The following is a 22,114-nucleotide window of genomic DNA, read 5'->3' as shown; positions in this document are numbered from 1 at the left end:
CAGATGGGGTTAATTTGTTCCTGCTGTGTCCACCTGGGTGCTTGGTACAACAGCCATCAGTATGTATAGCACCTTGAGAACAGCTATCAAAGATACTGTACAACGCATATTAAGGCCTAATATATATATTATGCACAAATTATTATAACAGCCCAGTGTCTATTTTAGAAAAGGAAAAGCCACTTCTGATGAAGTAGCAGAGGGAGGAGGCACTTAACCTTTTTCCTCCCACCATTTCCTTGCTCCCACTGGATTCCTTCCACCCCATGGGGTTTCTTTTTTTTTTCAATTAATTTTTATTCTAATTTTCAAAACCAAAATAATACAAAAAGAAAACAACACAAATCAATAACTAATACAATACAAAAAAAATACATATATATAAAAATATTGACTTCCGATTTGTCATAGTTCAGCTATAAATCTATAATATATAACAAACCTATCTCTTAATAGATTATAAAATCACCTTCCTCCAGCGGTTATCTTAGTTGGTTTCAAATCTCATTAACATCATATTTTAATCTTCCACAAAAAGTCAAAGAGAAGTTTCCAATCCTTGAGAAATATGTCAATCAATTTTTTTTCTAAATAAACATGTCAATTAATCCAACTCATCAAATCTACTGAGTCCAGTAGTTTCAAATCGCTCTTCTGTCATTATCCATATTGGGTCCATCTTCCATCTTTACGCACCCAAAAATCTTGCTGTCATAGTCATATAATAAAAGTCTGATAGGAATTTCCTCCATCACAGATATTTTCTTACCATCAAATCCAAACGTAACACTGAAGTATTGTTTCAAAGCCGCATCTCTGCTCCTCTTTTCCACATGATACACTAGTACATTTCTTGAAGGTTTTTCCATTGACACAAAACAGGGATTAATTCTATTAACTTTCTCCATTTCAAGTTCCATCAAATCCTTCCAGTCCAGGAATTTTTTTGAACCGATAATATCTTTATCTCCAATCTCTTCAATTCCTTCAGAGACAGCGCTGTATTCCAAACTGTAATATTTATCTCCAGGATCCGTCACAACCAGGAAATCCAAATCTTTTTTCATGTCCATATTTAAGCCAATCTCCATAGATTGAACCTTGCCTTAATTTCTCTTTCATCCTTTTTTTGTTTTCCAGATCTATCTTTATTCTCCTTTCTCACAGAATCCTGAGTTTCTTTCAGCTCCTGTCTCATTTCATGAAATTCAGTTCTCCACGCTTGTCTATTATTTCTCAGTTCTTGTTTTATTGAGTTAATCCCATCCATTATTTTCTGAAGCATGTCTAGAAATAAAGTCCCTTCTTGTACATCCATGATCTTCTTAATTGCCATTCTTAAAACCAAAAGAACAAAACTCCTTCAATTTTCAATGTCCCAAGCAAAGAGCAGTTTATTTCTTTATCCAGTTACAAAGGAGTTAATCTTTCCAACCAACGTCACACGCTAGACAGTCCTTATCTCTTAAATGTCCAGAAGTGCAAAAACAGCTTTTAGTTCACAGCGTTCAAATAACTAGTAGCAGAGAGAATGAGCAGATTCGTCAACAACAACAACAAAAAAGTAGATCAGAAAAATAGTCCCTTATATATATTACACAAAAGTCTTGTAAATCAAAAAGATTTCTTATCTCTCCCAATCAGAAAGCTCTCATCCGTTGTAATCTTTAAAACGCAATTTTCCATGTCAGCTTTTTGCAATAAAAAAAAAAGATAAGCTATTTATATTTTCTTCCCCCTTAGTTCCGTAAATAAAGAAGGAAAGTCTTACCTCATCTAGGTTATCTTAATTGCTGTTACTTTGACAAATCTCTTTAGCTATATAGATAAGAAAATGATAAATGTAGACAGGAGGTTTGCCTGCTAGTCCGTTAAAAAAAAACGGGTCACTTATCCAGCTGAGCTAGCATAAAATCCTCGCTCTGTCTGAACTGCTGGAAGACAGACAATTCTGACGAATTCCAGGCTCCAACAATCAAAACAAAACTATGTGGCAGATCTCATGCTTCTTCCTTATCCGGAAGAAATCATCCCCAGTCAGAAAAAACCCTTCTGACTGAATTTAAAACTGGATAAGTTTCATCCAAGACGGGAGCCCGTCTCAGAGGCAGCACAGGCGGAGGGATCCTCCTGGGAAGTCCTCACCCCATGGGGTTTCAAAAGCATTTTCCCTTTATTTTTACAAATTCTTACAGGCAGAGGAACTGTGGTGCACAAATGGAACTCCTTGTCTAACAGAGTGTCGTGCTTCATTTAGGCAGGAATCCAAACCCAAGATCTGCCAGGATGAGCAGAATTTGGAATAGACAGATCTCTAGCTGAGTTGGCTAAGGCTACTCCAACTGAAGTTCCTGATTCTTGCTCAGCCAGGGATACACCAGTGTAAGTCTTCCATCCAGGCTCAGCAGGGCAAAGCCAAGGCTGGGGTATGTCCCGATAAAGGATTGTTCTAGGGGCATTGGGGGGGCAGGGCAGGGCAGGGCAAGGAGACTTACCTGTATTCCTAATTCTGTTCAGCTTGGTCATGTGATCTAGCAACCCGATAGAAGTTAACCTGGCAAAAAGAGTGATGTAAAACTCTGTTTTAAAGGCCTGTTTTCCCTCTGCCAGGCTTGAGCTGGCTCAGCCAGCAGTAACCTTGCTCCTGAATGGAGTTTGGAATAATGGCAAGTCACACTGGCATAATTTACCCTGATAAATTGCGCTGGCTTCCTCTAGTTTGGATTGCTCTGCATGAGGAACTGGCCAAATTGACTCATGCAGTCACTTGCTTTTGATACTAGACCCTTCCACTGAGATGAAGAGGAAAACCAACATAATGCAAGTGATCATATTCGCATCTCAAGTATACGCCAGCCTCTCCCAGCATGGTACCCTCCAGATGATTTGGACTACAACTGCTATCACAGCCAGTGAGCATGGACAATGCAGCAATTTTTATTTGCAGAAATCTCTATACTTCTGATTATGCCAGCATTAAGGAAAAATACCATGGTGGTGAATAGCATAATATCAATAATAAAATTGGATTCATAACGTAAGGTAAAAAATCCATAATTTTGTAGTCCAAAACTTCTGGTACCAGGTTGAGGAAAGCTGTTACACACATTGACTCCTAGATTGTTAATGTCTTTTCCAGTATGATTTTATAAAATGTTTAAAAATGATTGTTAACCAGCTTCTGTAAAAAGTTCCGGAAAAGCTTTACAACATTTTATCTGTTCCTAGAAGACTAAAATTTTAAACAACTCCACTTTCTACTGTCATTCCTTATTCCTTTCTGCTATAATAAAAATAACTTGTCAATTTGTTTTCCATTACATCATCTGAGAAGCAGCAGAAACACTCCAAAGAGTGGCAGAATCAAGACTTTAAATGCATTAGTGTTGGGCTTCTTTGAAAAAGGTCAGCATAGCAGTTTGTTATCTGGCCTAGGAATTGTTTGGGTTTTAAAGCTATTGTCCCAATGGAGTCATGAACTGGAAATTAAATTACAATTGGAAAATTAACATACATAGATATTCCCAAATGTATAGACATATTTGTAAGGATATGCTGTTTTATTGATGAATATTAAAAAAACAGTTTTTAGATTCCTTGTGCTGTTTCCAGTACCATTGCCCTCCCGAACTATTACAACTAAGCTGAAGTATGATAGCAATTTCCCATTTCGCAACTGTTAACAATTGTGAAGAACATGTTGGCATGTCAGTAACTTGTTAGTATTTTGTTCAGAGGTTTTTTATTATTATTATGCTTTGCTACTGTCAACTTAACATAATGAGCATGCCTGGAAGGCTATATAAGCCTAAATGGAACCCTCATGTTCAGAGGTCATATCTACCAGTGAATATCAACTGCTTCCACGGGCTTCTAGATGGAAACTGTGGGAAAGAGATGATAACTAGATGGATTTTTGGTCTAATTGAGAAGGGCACTTCAGTGATGTGGTTACAGATAGACTACAGCATGGATAGGAACCTGAACTTCTCCAGATGTACAATTTATAAGTTATTTTCTGCAGCTTCAAAAATCCCATGGCATGCATGTTTACTCAAAGCAAGTCTCTTTGTGTTTGATGGGGCTTACACCCAGGTAAGTGAGTACAGGATTATAGCCTAGGCTTTCTTGTGAGGAAGGCGCAGAGAAGGTGAAAGGGCCCCTTGTACACACCAACCTGGCAGTAAGCATACTTGAGTACAAGTGGGATTTATGCATGCATCTAAACACAATAAGGAGAGCCAGTGTGGTGTAGTGGTTAAGGTGTTGGACTACAACCTGGGAGACCAGGGTTCGAATCCCCACACAGCCATGAAGCTCACTGGGTGACCTTGGGCCAGTCACTGCCTCTCAGCCTCAGAGGAAGGCAATGGTAAAGCACCTCTGAATCCCGCTTACCATGAAAACCCTATTCAGAGGGTCACCATAAGTCAGGATCGACTTGAAGGTATTTCCATTCAAACACAATAATCATGCCAGATTGGTTGAAGCCTGGAGGTGTGCTAAGGGGGGTAGGGGGTAGAGACAAAAACATGCCCCTTCCTTTATAAAGATGCATCATTTTGGTTTAGGGAAGCAAAGTTTGATGCCTATGACACAAGCATTAAGACTGCAATCCAATACATGTCTACTCAGAAGTAAGCTCCACTGGGTTCAGTGGGACTTACTCCCAGGTAAGGATGTATTGGATTGCAGCCTAAGTTCCCCTTTGCAGCCATTTCACACCTCCTTATATATTTTCACAACAAGCCTGTGAGGTAGATTGGGCCCAAGGGCATCAAATGACCTTCAAGTCTGAATGGGGATTTCCAATCCCCTTTGCTCAAAAATTAAAAAGAAAAAAACTGTAGTTTTTATGAAGTATTAATAGATAACCACAACAAATGAATCAGTGCTTGACTTTTAACTATTTAAATCTTGAATTTATCCCGGCATGCACATCTGACCAGAATTGCTATAAATCTTAAATCACTTTCAATCCCTCCATCTGAAATACAATACCTGATTGTGCACTGAATGTAACATTACCAACCTAAGATCAGCAAGTGAAATAAAGACCTAGGTCCTAGGGCAACATAACTCCACCTCCCCAACAGAAACATCCAGACTCACACCCAGCTATATGGATCTGCACACACATCCCCCTCCCCAAACTTATTTTTCTCTCTCTTTCCCTCCCTAACTCCTGGCTTTGGGCTGGAACAAAACCATACATTCCCCCCTTTTATTGGCTTAAAAAAATGAGTTAGCAATACACTTTCTCTGCTCCAAAAGAGCAAGGTACCAATCTGAGTAGGTTTCTAGTTACTGCTTTAGAGCGGAACACACACACCACACACAATCAGTTGCATGGGATTTCATGTGCATTGTCAAGAGTTTTCTGATGATCCTCCTACAGTTGTTATTGAGATGCACACTTACTCGGTAATAAGCCGCACTGAATGCAGTGAGCTTACTTCTGAGTAATCATGTATAGGAATGGGCTGTAAGGCTGCCATCCAAGGCACATTTACGTAGGAGTACGTTCCCATTGAACAAAAGCGCTCTTTCTCTCTCTCCTTGAACAATCCCTCCCCCCCCCCCCGAAAAACTACTCCCTGGGGCAAAGGAAAGGAAGCACTCGCTGGCAGACAACAGCATCTTCAGCATGCAAGGACCCATATACTGCTCCATACTTCCCCGCACAACCTTTTTAAAAAGCAAGCCCCAATCATTCCCCCAAAGCTTGCTGCTGTCTGGCAGCCTGAGCTTGCAGTGATCATAAGAAAGCAAGTTCCTGGGCTTGGCTGTCCACCCTCCTCTCCATGTAAGCCTCTGTCTCCCAGGTCCTCCTGACTCTCCCTTCTTTCCCAAGGCAACCAGGCAGTTGGGAACTGAGCAACTTGATTGGCTGTAGAGACAGAGGGACTCTAGGAGGGGGCTGTCTGTAAAAAAAAGTAACAGGACTGCCTCCCCAGGCGTCCCATTGCAAAAACACACCTGCACCCCAGCCAGCATGGCCAATGGTCACAAATGAGTCCAAGAACATCCGGTCACTCCTGGACTAGAATTTTTAGCTTCCAAGATTTATGAACACCTGAGCTGACAGATAAGCACCTTTTGTGAAACTGCCTGAATTAGTCAAGAGATTTTGCTGCTTAGCTTTACTACAGCATTATAAGCTAGAGCAATTTAACTGTATTTCTTAAAAATAAAAATCCATAATATATTGCTCACTACTTTTAAAGAAAGAATTTAAAATGGGTTTTGCAACTTCATATCTTTATGTTAGCTAGCCTGTGATCTTACACACTCATTGGAAATAAGTTAAATCAAGTTAAACCTTTTCTCTGCCTCCCATTAAGGCTAGCAAAAACTAGAGATTAGATTCTTGGTAATTAGAGGATGCAGGGAGAAAAATATTGTGACAAACCCCTTAGCATTGGGAACACAGATATGAAAGTGGATGAGAGAATATTTGAAGAAGGAAGTTATTTTCCTTGGCTGTGTTTCAATGAATGTAGATGTTCTGCATCATTTGACTTTTTCAGGCTAGGTCAAACGTTAATTGGTATGAGAATATATTTGGGTCATTTTATTTACTCAAAAGTTGCATCTTATCATTGCTACTTAGGGCTGTGATTCAGAGACCAGTTCATATCTTGCCACTTTGTTCTTTCTTTTCTTTTTACCAAATCTACTGGTCTTCATGTTTATACCTTAATGTGTGGGAAAGCACAAGGGAACAGGTATCAAAATAACTAGGGTTTTATACACAAACTAGGGTGCTTTATGAATGCTGGACCTATCCACTTACCACATTTCTCCACTCATCCAGTGAATGTAGGTAGGTAGTGAACTCTCGGAATCCTATATCTGCAATCTGTAAGCCAGTCAGTGCTATATAAAACAATAGTAGTAATAGCACAAATGTATATGCCTTTATTGTTCTGAACAGGCCATTGGTCCCTCTAGCGCTATATTGCCCACACTGACTGGCAGCATCTCTAAGATTTCAGCCTGGAGTTTTCCCAGCTCTACCGGGAGATGCCAGGGATTGAACCTGGGACCATCTCCATGCAAAGCAAGACAGGAATAAGCAGAATAATATAATTTTTCAGAGGAAATATTGCATATGAACCCTTTCCATAGGAAGCTGGCTTATGCCAGGTCAGACAAGGTCTACTCTGACTGGCAGTGGTCTCAGGCAGGGGTCTGTCCCATTAACTGCTACCTGATCCTTATTTATTTATTTATATCCTACCTTTTTTTCCTCTAGTGAGCTCAGAGTGGCATACATGCTGCCCTGAGCTCCTGCTGAGAGGAAGGGTGGGATATAAATTTAACAAATAAATAAAAGAAATACATGGTTCTCTCACCCCCACCTTATTCTTACAACAACTGTGAAGAAGTTAGGCTGAGAGATAGTGCCTGGCCCATGATCACCCAGCAAAGGTCATGATTTAGTAGGGTTTGAACCTGAGAATTCCCAGTCCTAGTCTGACATGACGCTGGAGATGCTGAGGATTGAACCTGGGACCTACTGTACACAAAGGAGAGGACCTGTCCCTGAGCAGTCCCTTCCCATTGTAATTTGACTCAGAGAACAATTGCTGTCTCCATCCGGCGTTTGCTCACCTCCCATCCACCAACTTACTCTTCTCTCCTCTGTCACTTACTTGGGTGCTGTAATGGTGCCAGTAGCAAGTCTATCCCTTTCTCTTAACTAGTTGCCACAGTTGTGATGGCAGCAACATCACAGCTCTTCCTTTTTTGGCATCCGGGCCCACGTTCCAGGGACCTTGACAAATGTAGTTCCTAAGGAATGTAGGAAGGGAATGATATACCTGCCACCTCTGCAACCGCAGCAGCCAAGTAAGGAGGTTTTTTTTGGGGGGGGGATTGAAGGGATGGGTGTTCATAGGGAGTTTTGAGGGAGGCATACAGGTCACGTTGCATTCAAAGTGGTGTAACTGGGTCTGAAAAGGGCTCAGAATTTATCTGTGTCTAGACTCTTCTGGAAAATAGCTCAGAGAGCTGTCCCAATCAATCCCAGGGAGGTTCACCCATCACTACTAAATCGTTTTGGAGTGTAGGGTGCTTTACAGTTTGAATGTTGTTTTCTCCTACAAAATACACTTATTAATAGAATAAAGCCTTGCTTAAATCAAAAGCTGTTCAACTAGCCTTGTTTAAATTTAGAAAGTGAACAATTTAGTTTTGTATTGGAACAATCTGCGAATTGCGCAGTTGAATGCTTTGATTATCTCTCCATCCCCGTCCCATTTATGCTTTTTAAAAAATAAACTCTACAAACTAGCATGCAGGCTTTATTTACTTTCCTTTGCTTCCTCTCAGCATGCATGTGGTCTCAGTTATATTTTGTTTCTATTTGGGATCATAGACTTACATAAGATTTGGCTTACATATCTACCAATTTGGCATGGTAATTATTCAAAGTAATTCATGTTACAGCTGTGTTCTTGGAGTGTTTCATATTTTTGTTAAAAGGCTGGCACACAAGTCACCCAAATAATTTCCTGGCTACTCTGGGTAGCTTAAAAATGTGGGAAATCAAGATATTTTAAACATCTTGAGCATGAAAGTTGTGTGTTTAAAATGGGAAAAAATTTAATGTTAAAAAAAACCTACCTTAGGAGGAACATTAATGCACAATGTTTGTTTAAATTAATGGGTCATGTACAAAGGGACAGTGCCATTGGTGGTGGGCACCACTGTTGTGCAACAATATGTTAAACTGGGCCACTCTCGTTGGTATAGTGGCACAGCTTTTGGTTATGATGCAGGTTGTGTCAATATATGATGAAGTAACAGAAGTATAGTTTCCAAATAGCATGAAGTACTAGTTTCCCTCTATTCAGCACTGGTTAGACCTCATCCTGAGTACTGTGTCCAGTTCTGGTCTCTGCACTTCAAGACGGATTCAGACAAACTGGAACAGGTTCAGAGGAGGGTAACAAGGATGATCAGGGGACTGGAAACAAAGCCCTATGAGGAGAGACTGAAAGAACTGGGCATGTTTAGCCTGGAGAAGAGAAGTCTGAGGGGAAATATGATAGCACACTTCAAGTACATGAAAGGTCGTCACACAGAGGAGGGCCGAAGTCTCTTCTTGATCGTCCCAGAGTGCAGGACATAGAATAATGGGCTCAAGTTGCAGGAAGCCAGATTTCGACTGGACATCAGGAAAAACTTCCTAACTGTTAGAGCCATACGACAATGGAACCAATTACCTAGAGAGGTAGTGGGCTCTCCGACACTGGAGGCATTCAAGAGGCAGCTGGACAGTCATCTGTCGGGAATGCTTTGATTTGGATTCCTGCATTGAGCAGGGGGTTGAACTCGATGGCCTTGTAGGCCCCTTCCAACTCTACTATTCTATGATTCTATGAAGTAGGGAGAGCATTCAGTTTGCAGCATGGGAGATTTGGAAGAGAGAGCTGTACCATTCTCTTGTCTGCACTTCATCCACATAGTCCATTTCTCCTTAGCTGTTTTTCTTGTAACGGGTTTCTTCTGGGTGCTGAGCTGTGTTGTTGTTGTTGATAGCACCATCAACACACATGACACTGTACAGAAAATAAAATAAGTCTACCAAAAAGGCGTACAATCTAATAAAAATAAAATAAAAGTAAAAACCAAGAGGAAGGGAAGGGAATCAAACAGGTAGGGGACTAAGCAAGCACTTCAGGAACACACATTCTGGATATGCAGGATTATAAAAGTAAAACCTAGACCGTCATTCCACAAGCTTTGGAGAAAAGAGAGGTTTTTAGCTGAGACTTAAAAACTAAAATTGAAGGAACAGTTCACAAGGCCTCCGTGAGACAATTCCAGGAATATGGAGCAGCAAAAAAGAAGAGAAAAAAATCCATGGGAGAGAAGTGGTTTGGCAAAGATGAAACGAAGGTGCGGGAGAGGGTTTGGCAACCCATCCAGTCTCTCTCTGTGCTATGCTTTAAGTACCTCCCCTCCCAGTCTGCATTATAACATGCAAGTTGTACTATCATAATAAATCATTTGGCCCTCAGCAAACACTTGCTTTTAGCAGCCCAGCCTGGGAAATGAAAATGCCTGCCCGGGTATGTTCAATTGTACCACTACATTGTACCATTACAATGAGGAAATAACTTGATTCTGGCTTCACCAGAAAAATTCTGAACTCTTTTCAGTTTGTATTGCAGTACAGATTTCAGGTTTATTTTTAGCAGGGCTACCAACCATTTAAACACTGCAGATAATCAGTTTGTGAAGAGATTAACTAAGTTTAAATATATTTGCATATTGCAAATGCTCACTGAGCTTTGTTTTTAGGATCTTAAAGGACAGTGCACTTCCTCTTAAGATAGCAATATAACAAACAAAGGTTACCACAAGCTGTTGGCAGGAACATCCATTTCATTTATTTTTAATGAAAGGTTTAACATGTTATGCTCCACATTACTTAGTAGTACACAAAAACAAAAATGGCTTTATGAATAAACAGGATCAAGCATCATAGACGGTCAAGGCTTAAAGGGTGTACTGTCTGGTAATGATTCTATTTTTTTTTTTACAATAATTTTTATTCAAATTTTCATAAAACATACAAAACAAAATCATAAAACATTCAAAGACAAAAAACAAAACAAAACAAAAATGATTAAACAAAAAAATAAAATGTTGACTTCCCATTTGTCGCAGATCAAATCAGTTATAGGTCTACAATATATAACAATCCTGTCTCTTAAATTATATTATAAAATCACTTTCCTCTAGTAGTTATCTTAATTAATCATCAAATCTCATAAACATTACTTTATTCTTTCCACAAAAAGTCAAAGAGAGGTTTCAATTCTTTAAGAAATATATCTATCAATTTTTCTCCAAATAAACATGTCGATTAATCCATCTCGTTAATAATAATAATAATCTTATTGTCATAACCATAGTCCAAATAAACATATCGATTAATCCATCTCATCAAAATCTGTTAGGTCCAATAATTTCAATAGCCATTATTCCATTATCCCTATTAATTCCATCTTCCATCTTCAGTAGTCCTGTTAAGTCCAGTAATTTCAATGTCCAATCTTCCATTATCAGTATTCCATAATAATCTTGCTGTCATAGCCATAGTCATATATTAAGAGTCTGATGGGAATTTCCTCTCTCCCAAATATTTTCTTGCCATCAATTCTGAATAAGTTGCTGAAATATTGTTGTAAAGTCATATCTCTGTTCTTCTTTTTTTACAAAATGCACTGGTTCATCTCTTGAGAGTTTTTCCATTGTCACATGGCTGCTGTTAGTTCCATAGATTTTCTCTAAATCAAGCTCCATCACGTCATTCCAGTCCAGAAGATTATCCAAGCCATTGATAACTTTATCTCTAATATCTTCATTAATTTCTTCAGAGATAACGTTAAATTCCAAACAGTAGGTTTTATTTCTAATATCCATAAACTCCAGATCTTTTTCCAATTCCACATTTGTTCCAATCTCCAGGGCTTGTATCTTCCCTTTATTTTTTCTTTTCTCATCTCTGATCTCATTCTCCTCTCTCACAGGATCCCCTATTTCTTTAAGCTCCTGCGTCATTTTGCTCAGTTCAATTTTCAGCTCCTTACTGCCCTGTCGCAGGGTTTGTTTCGTTATCTCAATCTCATCCATTATTTTCTGAAACATAATTACTTCCAGATTCTCAGCCACTTTCTTGATTGCCATTTTTTAAAACCACGAAAACAAAGCAAAACAAAAATAAAGAAGAACCACTTCTTATTTCAGCAACAATTGGGTTAATATTCCAGGCTTGATGACATCACAGTATAAACAGAGCAGCCTGCCTTATCTCTCTATGTTCAAGAATACAAAACAAATTTAGTTCCCAGCATCAAAACAGTTAGCGTCGTCGTGAAGAAGCAGATTCGTCAAAATAAAATAGACCAAAAAGAGAATAGTCCCAGACAATATAATGTTCCTCGGAATAGAAATCCCTCTTCTGTGTATATCTTTAGAATGCACTTCCAGGACAGCTTTTTGCAATAGAAACAGAGATAAGCTGTTAATTTCGTGAATAACAGAGAAGAGTTATAACTCACCCAGAAGCTCTTTAAAGCTGATTAAATTGACAAATCTCTTTTTGCTGCAACAATTTAAACCAAGTAAAAAAAATAATAGAAAGAAGGGTGCTTGCCTGTTAGTCTGTTTTCTCTTTGAAGAAAAGATAAACGTATCGCATTAAACAGATAGAGCTTGTTCGGAAGTCCGTCCGGCATTGCTGGCTGGACCTTTTCTCATAAATTAATGAAATCCAGTCCTCCCAACAAAAACAGGCTTATGAGGTTGATCTCTACGTTTCTCCCTGCCCGGGAGAAATTTCATCAGTCAAAAAAAAAATGTTCTGACTGATTTATATCTGAATAAGCTTCTTTTGAGGCGGGAGCCCGTCTCAAAAGCAGGCACAAGCGAAGTCACCCTTCCCGGAAGTCTGTCTGGTAATGATTCTAACAGAACTGTGTTGGTTTTAGTGGTTAGAAAGAAACCCATAGCAACTTCATCCTACAAGGCAAAATATCTTAACATTCAAGATAAGCTAGAAGAAAATTTGACATGGAGATTATGTGTCCCGCGTAGTATATGCCAATTAAGTCAGTTAAAGTTTGGAGTCCTAATTTTAAAAAGCGTTCTTAACTTCATTTAATGCCCTCGCCCAATAGCTCTTTCTAGTATTAAGATTCTTGTGAATGAATTTAGAGGAAATTGATGTAACAAACTCATTTTTCTTGTTACTTTTCTAGGTTATCACAGCTGGTCTATCGCCATTCTTCTTTGAGATTGCAATTAATGTACCAACTGCCTGTTGGTAAGTATTTCACAAAAGGTTTGTGGCTATTTTTGATTTCCATATTATGTTCCTCAATTTCCTCAGCTTTAAAGCAAAACAGTTAACCTGCCTAGCTATAACATTTTGTACAGTAAGAGAAGGAGGTCTTGAATTGATGCAGTGCAACATCATAGGTCAAATTGGAAAGACTACCTTACGGAAGATGTGTGGGCTATGTATAGCAAAGGAATACCAAGCACACCTTCACTGGGTAGGAGAAAAATCATACTGAAAGGTCATTGGATTAGCAAGATTATTAATGCAGATAGAAAGAAGATGACTAAGTGGGAAGATGACGTGATAGAGTGGTTTATGTATGGGGTGGAGAAAGTGGACAGAGAGAAGATCTCCCTCTCTCATGAAACTGGAACTCTGAGTCATCCAATGAGATTGATATTGGCAGTAGATTCACAACAAAGAAAATACTTCTTTGTGCAACACTAAATTACTTTATGGCATTAACTCCCACATGAATCGGTTATTGCCACCATCTTGGATGTCTTTAAAATGAGATTAGATAAATTCATGGGGAAAAGACTCCGGTAAAGCCAATTAGCTATGATGGCTCTGTGGAACCCCCATTTCAGAAGCAGCAGGGAACAAAAATGGTCCTTATTTTCTTGCTGATGGGCTTCCCACTGTGGGAAAAGATGCTGGAGTAGATGGACCTTTGGTCTGATCCAGCAGGGCTTATCTTGAGAACATTAACAATAGGAGCTAAAATCGGTAGATGGTTCTTAATATCTGCCTGTAAGATGGTACTGCTCTGTGGTGTTTGCATAGAATCATAGAATAGTAGAGTTGGAAGGGGCCTTAAGACCATCAAGTTCAATGCAGGAATTCAAATCAAAGCATTCCCGACAGCTGCCTCTTGAATGCCTCCAGTGTCGGAAAGCCCACTACCTCTCTAGGTAATTGGTTCCATTGTCATATGGCTCTAACAGGAAGTTTTTCCTGATGTTCAGTTGAAATCTGGCTTCCTGCAACTTGAGCCCATTATTCTGTGTCCTGCACTCTGGGACGATCGAGAAGAGATCCCAGCCCTCCTCTGTGTGGCAACCTTTCATGCACTTGAAGACTGCTATCATATCTCCCCTCAGACTTCTCTTCTCCAGGCTAAACATGCCCAGTTCTTTCAGTCTCTCCTCATAGGGCTTTGTTTCCAGTCCCCTGATCATCCTTGTTGCCCTCCTCTGAACCTGTTACAGTTTGTCTGAATCCGTTTTGAAGTGCAGAGACCAGAACTGGCCACAGTACTCAGGATGAGGTCTAACCAGTGCTAAATAGAGGGGAACTAATACTTCATGCTATTTGGAAACTATACTTCTGTTAATGCAGCCTAAAATAGCATTTGCCTTTTTTGCAGCTACATCACGCTGTTGACTCATTGTGATCAATGACAATTCCAAAATCCTTCTCACATGTCGTATGGCTGAGCCAAGTATACCCCATCTTATAACTGTGCATTTGGTTTCTTTTTCCTAAGTGTAGAACTTTGCATTTATCCCTGTTGAATTTCATTCTGTTGCTGTCAGCCCGATGCTCCAGCCTATCAAGGTCTCTTTGAATTTTGTTTCTGTCTTCCATGGTATTAGCTGTGTCCCCCAATTTTGTATCATCTGCAAATTTGATAAGCATGCTCTGTACCTCCTCATCCAAGTCAATAAAAATGTTGAAGAGCACTGGGCCCAGGACCGAGCCCTGCGGTACCCCACTCTTTGAGAAGGAACCATTGATAAGCACTCTTTGAGTACGATTCTGGAGCCAACTGTGGATCCACCTGATAGTTGTTCCATCCAGCCCACATTTAGCTAGCTTGCTAATCAGAATTATGGGGCACTTTGTCAAAAGCTGTGCTGAAGTCGAGGTATATTATGCCCACAGCATTCCTACAGTCTACAAGGGAGGTTACCTGATCAAAAACTGAGATAAGATTAGTTTGGCAGGATTTGTTCATAAATCCATGTTGGCTCCTAGTAATCACTGCATTGTTTTCAAGGTGCTTACGGATTGACTGCTTTATAATCTGCTCCAGAGTTTTTCCAAGGATTGATGTTAGGCTGACTGGTCTATAGTTCCCAGGTTCCTCCTTTTTGACATTTTTGAAGATAGGGACAACATTAGCTCTCCTCCAGTCATCCGGCACTTCACCAATCCTCCATGATTTTGCAAAGATACATGTGAGATTTAGGTTGGGAGTTCCCTCTCTTTTTCTATTAGGAAAAACTTATTGACAGCAAGAGCAGTTTGACAATGCAAATTATTATCTAGTGCAATGATTGGGAACCTCTGGTCCACAGTCCTCCTTATTAGGCCTCTGAATTTGACCTACAAGGCCATTTTGGGCAAACCATGCCCACTGGTCGTTCACCTACCATCATATGACATCAGGTATGGAGATCTGTTATCTCCAATCTAAATACTAAGCATTAAATTCAGAGATGAAGGATCTCTTCTCTCCAATCTTAGCACTGAGCACCACAATGCTATGATTGGCGATAAGCTTATTTCTTATCTTAGCATGAAGGTGCTTAGTGCTACAATAAGATATAAGCTTCTGCCTGCTCTGTATGTGTTTGTGTGTATATATACATCTGCCTGTTTTTATTTAATGTATGCATTTTGTCTTTGGCCCCACCCACCTTTGGAAGGTTGGCCACTTGGGGTGAAAGAGGTTTCCCATCCTTGACCTAGAGGGGTGGTGGGCTGTCCCTTGCTGTAGGTCTTCAGACAGAGATGGATAGTCATTTGGTGAGGATGCTCTAGCTCTGAGTTTTGTGCATTGAGGTTGGGACTGGACTAGATAGCTTACAAGACCTCCTCCAAGTCTGTGATTCTGTTGGGGGCATGAGATTTTTAAAAAGATCCAAGAAACTGAGCAGTTGATTTGAAACCTTTGGTGAAAGTCAGTAATCTCTACACTCTATTGCTGTGATAAATCGGAACTCCCACTGAAGTTCAACAGGCCTATTTCTAAGCAAGTGCACATAGGATGTTTGTAACTGGTTCTGTCTTCAGTCCACCACCCTTCCCCACAAAATATTTCTGAGCTATCCTGTCTTTAGTGTTCCTGGCTCAAAATGAATAATTATATAATTGTATCATTATTGTATACAATGGTTATATAAGAACCTGACTTTTCAGGAGTAATGGTACTTGTATGGTTTACAAAACAGTCTGGTAAAGCTAAGAGTTTGAGTGTAATGTTATTAGAATTCAGACAGCTTTGTTAACTTTGCATGCTTGCTGTGTAAAAATGCCCTCTTACCAATAAACTGTACAAATGTTTGTTTATTTATAAAGTTCCGTCAGGAGTTTTGCTGTTTTCATAACTAAGCCTTGTGGCTAAAGTACAAGGTCATCACATTTAATTGTAGAAATGGAAATGGAGCTGAGCCAGCGATTTGCTGATTCTTCCTGAGGGTGATGTTAGAACAGAGTTGGAGACATGACTTCCCCTTGCTCAAAATAAATGAGGTGTGGGCCGAAATCTTCAGAAACGAAAGGGGATTCCACTGAATTCTGCTGCCTCTGGAATCCTTTGTTCAGTCAGACTGTGCCGTTTGCAAGATTAGTGCCGAGCAGGAAATGTCATTGCTAGAATGGTGATGGGAGAAGCTAGGAGCTGGGGAAATGCCTTTGATGAATGTACTGTACTGACTATTGTGTCATATACCAGTCTGTCAAACTATTTTGAAGTGGAGAGTAGGACATCAAAGTGATCCATCCAATTAAAAAAAAAAAAAAGCTTGCCCATTGTGAAGGTTCATTCTCAAGCCTTTGGTTAGCTTGTTCCATAAAGAATAATAGCTTCTATTCTTTGCACAATTCTGTTCTGTAACTAAAATATAGAGATGCCAGGCAACTCCCATTTTTTATATTGGACAAAAAACTATCAAAAGCAAAACTATGTGTAGCGCCGAGCAGTAATGTAGTGACAAATTCAGAAGTGTAGGGTCCCTTCATGAGAGTCACAGCCACACACTCTTCCCTTTTCTTTTTTTCTGAGAATGAGATCCTTGTTAATGCGTTCCCCCACAACAAGAGATGTTTCTAGGAGCCAATCAGCATGAAAGGGGATAGTGTTAGTTACTGAAAAGAGTCTTCTCAGTGGCTGACTCACCTCCTTTCACCTGGCTCCAATCAGCAGGAAAAGACAAGGAAGCATGTTAGAAGACACTTCTCAGTGGCTAACACACTCCCCTTTCATGCTGATTGGTTCCTAGGATGCTGGAAGCATAGGGACTCTGCTGGAACCCTGCTCTCAAAAAAGTAAAGGATCTAAGACCCCCCCCGAGACTATCTATCTAATCTATCTGTCCGTCCGTCCGTCCATCCCTTGATCCCAGCCAGTATTTCAGAATTTCATGGGTTAATCAAGATTAGTCCATCCAAGGACTTATACTGGCTACAGAGTACAAGGAGCATTCTAGAAGGAAGAATAAGAGTCTCTTTGTGGGTCTATGCAGGAAAGAAACCTAAAAATTAAACTTAGCATTTCTTATTCTGCATCCAAGTAGGCCCCTGGGCTACCATAAGGACCCCCCCTTCCCTCTTCCAAAAGAATGTGTTATTTTAAAAAATGTTTATGGATTACTTATTTTCTAATAATTTAGTTGCTCCATAGAATGCTGTGCTAGTTAGAGGATGGAAAGAAAAGCCAGGGTGTGATCAGGGGGCACGGGTGGAGGCCCAAAATGTCTGTTTCAGCAGTTTCAGAAGTAGAATGAGGGTTTCCACTTCTTGGCTGCTGAAGTGTTCCTTTTCTCCTTGTGGTGCAGCCATGTTTGCATACAGTTGCTTCAGACGTCCAGAAGGCCTCAGGGTGTGGTTCCACACAGGTCCCCTGAATGCCATTGCTCTCCTACATGAGGGACTGAGTTACTGTCATTCTGCGACGTTGTGCTATGCCATCATAATCACAGCAAATTACCCAAGATTGTTATTCTATTACTTAACAAGCTGAATAAATACTTCAGCATGAAAATTACTGGCTTTTTGGTAATGCCATCCTCATGGTGAGTTTACTGTGATTGCTCAAGTGAATCTTTGTTAATAAAACTTCTCCTTTGCTTTCTTTAACAGTCTTTTGCTTGGTGGATTTGCTGAAGCCTTGCTTCTTTACACTGAAAGGACTGGCATATGAATATAGGGGGCAAATGAGGAAGAAGAGAATGCCCAAACATTCCCATCAGGAGTAAAATTGGAACCAGAGAATAAAAATCCAAAGTAATAGCAGGAACAATGAAGACGTGCAAACAGCAAGTGACTTAATTTCACAGGCTTCTTTCTTCAGAGCCGTACCATGCTATTGAAAGCAACGTAGAAAGGTGGGCCTTGGTTAACCTTTATACCAGCCAGGCTAAACAAAAATGTAAGTTCTCAACTAAACTGGGATCTCTGCTGCCAACTCATCTGTGCATTCCCTGCTGTAAGAAATGTGTTTATCCTGCCTCCTCTCCAATCTTCCTTTGAGTTCTCCGCTATTCACAATATGATGGAAGTCCCTTTATTAAAAGATGAAATATATGATCGTAGTCTCACATCACTTGTGAAGAAGAAGAGGCAAGCTCTGTGGTCTGTGACAAACTACAGGTGTGGCTGGAAATGGGAAAGATTTGTTGGTGTTTTCTGTTCAGTCTGGGATATGTGTTACCCAAGTGCTTTGCTTGCTGCTTCCTCATGCTACATTGTTCACTGCTCCAGTAAAATATGAAGCAAATCACATGGAGCTGCGGATCACATGGGATATCAGCCTGCCAGTACCACACATCCCAGGGGCCTAGTCACGCTAATATTGTGACATCTCATGGGACCAGTCCCTGTTGCTATTACTATTTCCAACATTACTGTAGCAGCATGACCTAAGCCAAGGGAAAGTACCATTTGAGTAACATCTGAACTAGGCTGTCAAACAAACAAGCTGAAGAAGTGAAGACACCATGGAGCAATTTGTGAATGTGGTGACTGTGTGAATGCGCCAATATATCTCTTTGTAGAAAGGGGCAAACAGCTGAAGTGGTAAAGCCATAAGACTCTGAGAGGTCAGAATGTTCGTTAGAGGGGAGGCCCTCACTATATTGGATAGCTTCTTGTCAGTCCTATTGCAGCAGGTAGACTCCCAGGAGGCCTGTTGGCATCATGATCCTGAGAGCAGATGCTCCTACTGATGTTCCTCACAGTTTAAGTAGAACTGATGGCTTCTCTGAGGGGAAGAAGAAGCCCAACCCAGAAGTAGTGAGCAGAGATGGCAGTTCCTCATTATTGTCAGCAATGCAGCGATTCCAATGTCGATGTGGCCTTTCCATGTGTGAGGCCTAGGGCAATTGGCCCCAGTGCCCGCCCACTCCACACTCCCAACAGGCCCTGGGGCACCACAGCATTTGACAATTAAGTGGTCAGTTTATAGCTTGTCACCTTCTTCAGTGTGTGTGTGTGATAGAGACAGAGAGGTCAGACAGTGGAAAGCTGAAATGTCTTAGTTCCTTTGTGACTTATCAGAACATTTACAAAGAAGACCAACATGCTAAAAAAATGGGCCAGTGTGATGTAATGATTAGTGTGGCAGACTAGTCAGAGGAGACCCGTATTCAAATCCTTCCTCAACCATACAGCTCGCTGGGTGACCGTAGGCCAATCATGTGCTTTCTCTTAGCCTAGCCTGCATCACAGAGTTGTGAGGGTAAAATGTGGGGAAAGTAAGGACCATGTATTGCCTTGAACTCCTTGAGGAAAGGCAGGATATAACTATGTAAATGAAAAATCACAGTGGCAGCCCAGAAGCACTCCCACCTCATCAGTTTGTCATGCAATCCTACGGGTGCCTATTCAGAAATAAAGGCCATTGAATTCACTGGGACTTGCTCCCATGTAAGTGCATAAAGGATTGCAGCCTAAATCCACTGTGAAAGTCTTGTCTGTGTTCTTTAGTATGGGCACTGACAAGCACCAGTGGCTTACAATGAAATTGTAACCATATCTATTTAGAAGCAAATCCTATTGAATTTGATGGAGCTAACTACCAGGTAAGTGGAATTAGGGTTGTAGCAGAAGGTGATTAACTATTGTTGCTATGTATAGGTGATTATAAACAATTCCTACTAGGAAGCGTTAGCACATTGAGGCCTAGCCCTGAGGAACCTCTGTATGAAAGCACAAGCAAAATGTCTGTTACACCTTGCCAAGAGGTACCAGTTCAGTAGAAGGCTCCCTTGACAGGGCCTTAATTAACTTGCAGATTGTTGTGCAGGTGACTGAATATTTTCCACTGCTTTATTGCACAGCCACAAAAGCTATGTTCCTTATGGAACATTTCTGTACTTTTCATGTTATTTTCTAAGCTGAATAACCTTAACCACTGTGAAAACAGGTGCTATGCCATGTAAATCAAACTAACTGTAAATCAAACTGTTTACTCTTCTGTAAGATGGAAGTACCACATGCAATTATTCTGGTTGGTATTCACTGCTAATTCTGCTCAGAGTAGACCCATGGTTAGTAGCCATGAGTAACGTAGCTCCACTAATGTCATTGGGTCTACTCTGAGTAGGGCTTAGTTGAATACAATTCTTTGTCTGCATAAAAGTGCAAGGGGTCAGAATCCAACCTGCTTAGTTCAAGCATGGGGCATTTTTTCTCACCATGAATGCCTGTGAAGTAGAAACCACAATTTGCTGTGTGGCCAACTGTCCAAGCAGCACAGCTAATAGAAAAGAATCCTTTGGAGTTATAACTGATTAGCACAACAAAGCTGCATGGAATGTAAAATAATCAACAAATAAATCTTATTTGCATTTCTCAATGTGTCTTGTGTTCAGGTATAATTCCCCCCCAAAAGAGGCATTTATACATCTTGAATTGCAATAGGTGTAATATATGCTGCATTATTTGCAATGCAATTCTAAGGCATGTCTCCTTGGAAGTAAGTCCCATTGAGTTCAATGAGACTTGCTCCCAACCAGGTAAATGTGTATTTGAGTCTTATGTACATATTTACAAGCAAATACATTGACCCTATTTTGTACTTTTCTCTGCAACATTGTTTCATCGGAATGCAGGCTTTTTGCATAGCAAATGTTGGCTGCCTGCAGTTGCTCCGTCAGGTGTCGCTTACTCATTACTACTCTTCATGCCCTCAAAAGGGATGAATTGTACTTTTGACTCAGTACTCAGCCTCATGCAAACAAAAACAAAGCCATACAGTTTAAGTTCCAAAAGACAAATATTACTGGGAAAATGAAGCTTTCACAGACATTTATGATGGCCTCAATATCACTATAAATGGGGGGAAAGCATTAGCTGCTACTTGCAAATACAAAATGGTTATGGTCTTTGCATTTTACACCTGGCTGCTATCTTGTTGGGAGTATAGAACAAGGATTTAGAGTGGCTCCAGATTACCGATCCAGACTCATTTTTTATCTAGAACCATACCTTCCAAATGCAACTGGCTTGCAGGATTAGGCAAAATCCAGCTCCTGCATTCTTTCCCAGTACTGCAATTCAGATGCTTATTTAGCAAGCATTAGGAATCTGCCCTACATATGTACTGATATGATCTCTTCCATGAGTGGTGATCCTGATTAGCCCAGGACCCCCCGGAAGAGCTCTATATGAAGAAACCTGTATGCACATAGGGTCCCTTCTCAAGCTTGCTGGCCTGGAATGTGTGCATGAGGCCATGGAGGATTTGTCTGAACATTCCTAAACTGGTGCATATGTACATAAACATAGGAAGTAGCCTTAATCTTGAGCTAGATTATTAATTAGCCCATCTAGCCCAGTACATTGCAGACTCTCCGGCAGCAGCTATCCAGTTTCAAGCAGAAGTCTTTTCCTAAAGGGTCAGCCTTTTTCAAGTGGAGATGCCAGAGACTGAACCTGAGAACCGTTTGCATGCAAAGCATATATTTTACCAGTAAAGTGTGCTCTATACCCATATATAATTTATTACATTGATTATATATAATTTATTGTTTTAGAGGCATAACCCAGCAGCTGATTTCAAAGAGAAACATTCTTAATAAGATGCAGTTGGAAGTCCTATTAATTTTTGAGGTTTTAATTTTTTTGCTATGACCTTTAGCTGATATTACTTTCTCTTTTTAAAAAGATACTAATTTGAAAGTTCTAGATAAAGTGGTTAAACCAACTTTGATTTACACTTCCTTCAATATCTCAAAATGGGCACTTACTAAGGTTTTAAGTTTATCAATTAAAGTTACCTGATAAAAGGCTGGTACATAATGA

General features: G+C 40.2%; 1 protein-coding gene across 3 annotated transcripts in view; it reads left to right on the top strand.

The window, feature by feature from the left end:
• The window catches only part of TMEM241 (transmembrane protein 241), a 110,092-nt gene extending 89,460 nt beyond the window's left edge, over window positions 1–20,632 (top strand). For all 3 annotated transcript variants that reach the window (XM_061596956.1, XM_061596947.1, XM_061596938.1), the window contains 2 exons: window positions 12,780–12,844; window positions 17,951–20,632. In XM_061596956.1, the coding sequence (XP_061452940.1) occupies window positions 12,780–12,844; window positions 17,951–18,066 (181 nt within the window). In that variant the 3' untranslated portion in view covers window positions 18,067–20,632. The remainder of the gene's footprint in view (window positions 1–12,779; window positions 12,845–17,950) is intronic.
• Window positions 20,633–22,114: the final 1,482 nt, after the last annotated feature.

Source organism: Rhineura floridana, chromosome 1, assembly GCF_030035675.1.
Source record: "Rhineura floridana isolate rRhiFlo1 chromosome 1, rRhiFlo1.hap2, whole genome shotgun sequence".
In the NCBI taxonomy this organism is placed as follows: Eukaryota; Metazoa; Chordata; class Lepidosauria; order Squamata; family Rhineuridae; genus Rhineura; species Rhineura floridana.
The sequence above is the reverse complement of the archived record's forward strand: the minus strand, read 5'-3'. Positions and strand labels throughout refer to the sequence as shown.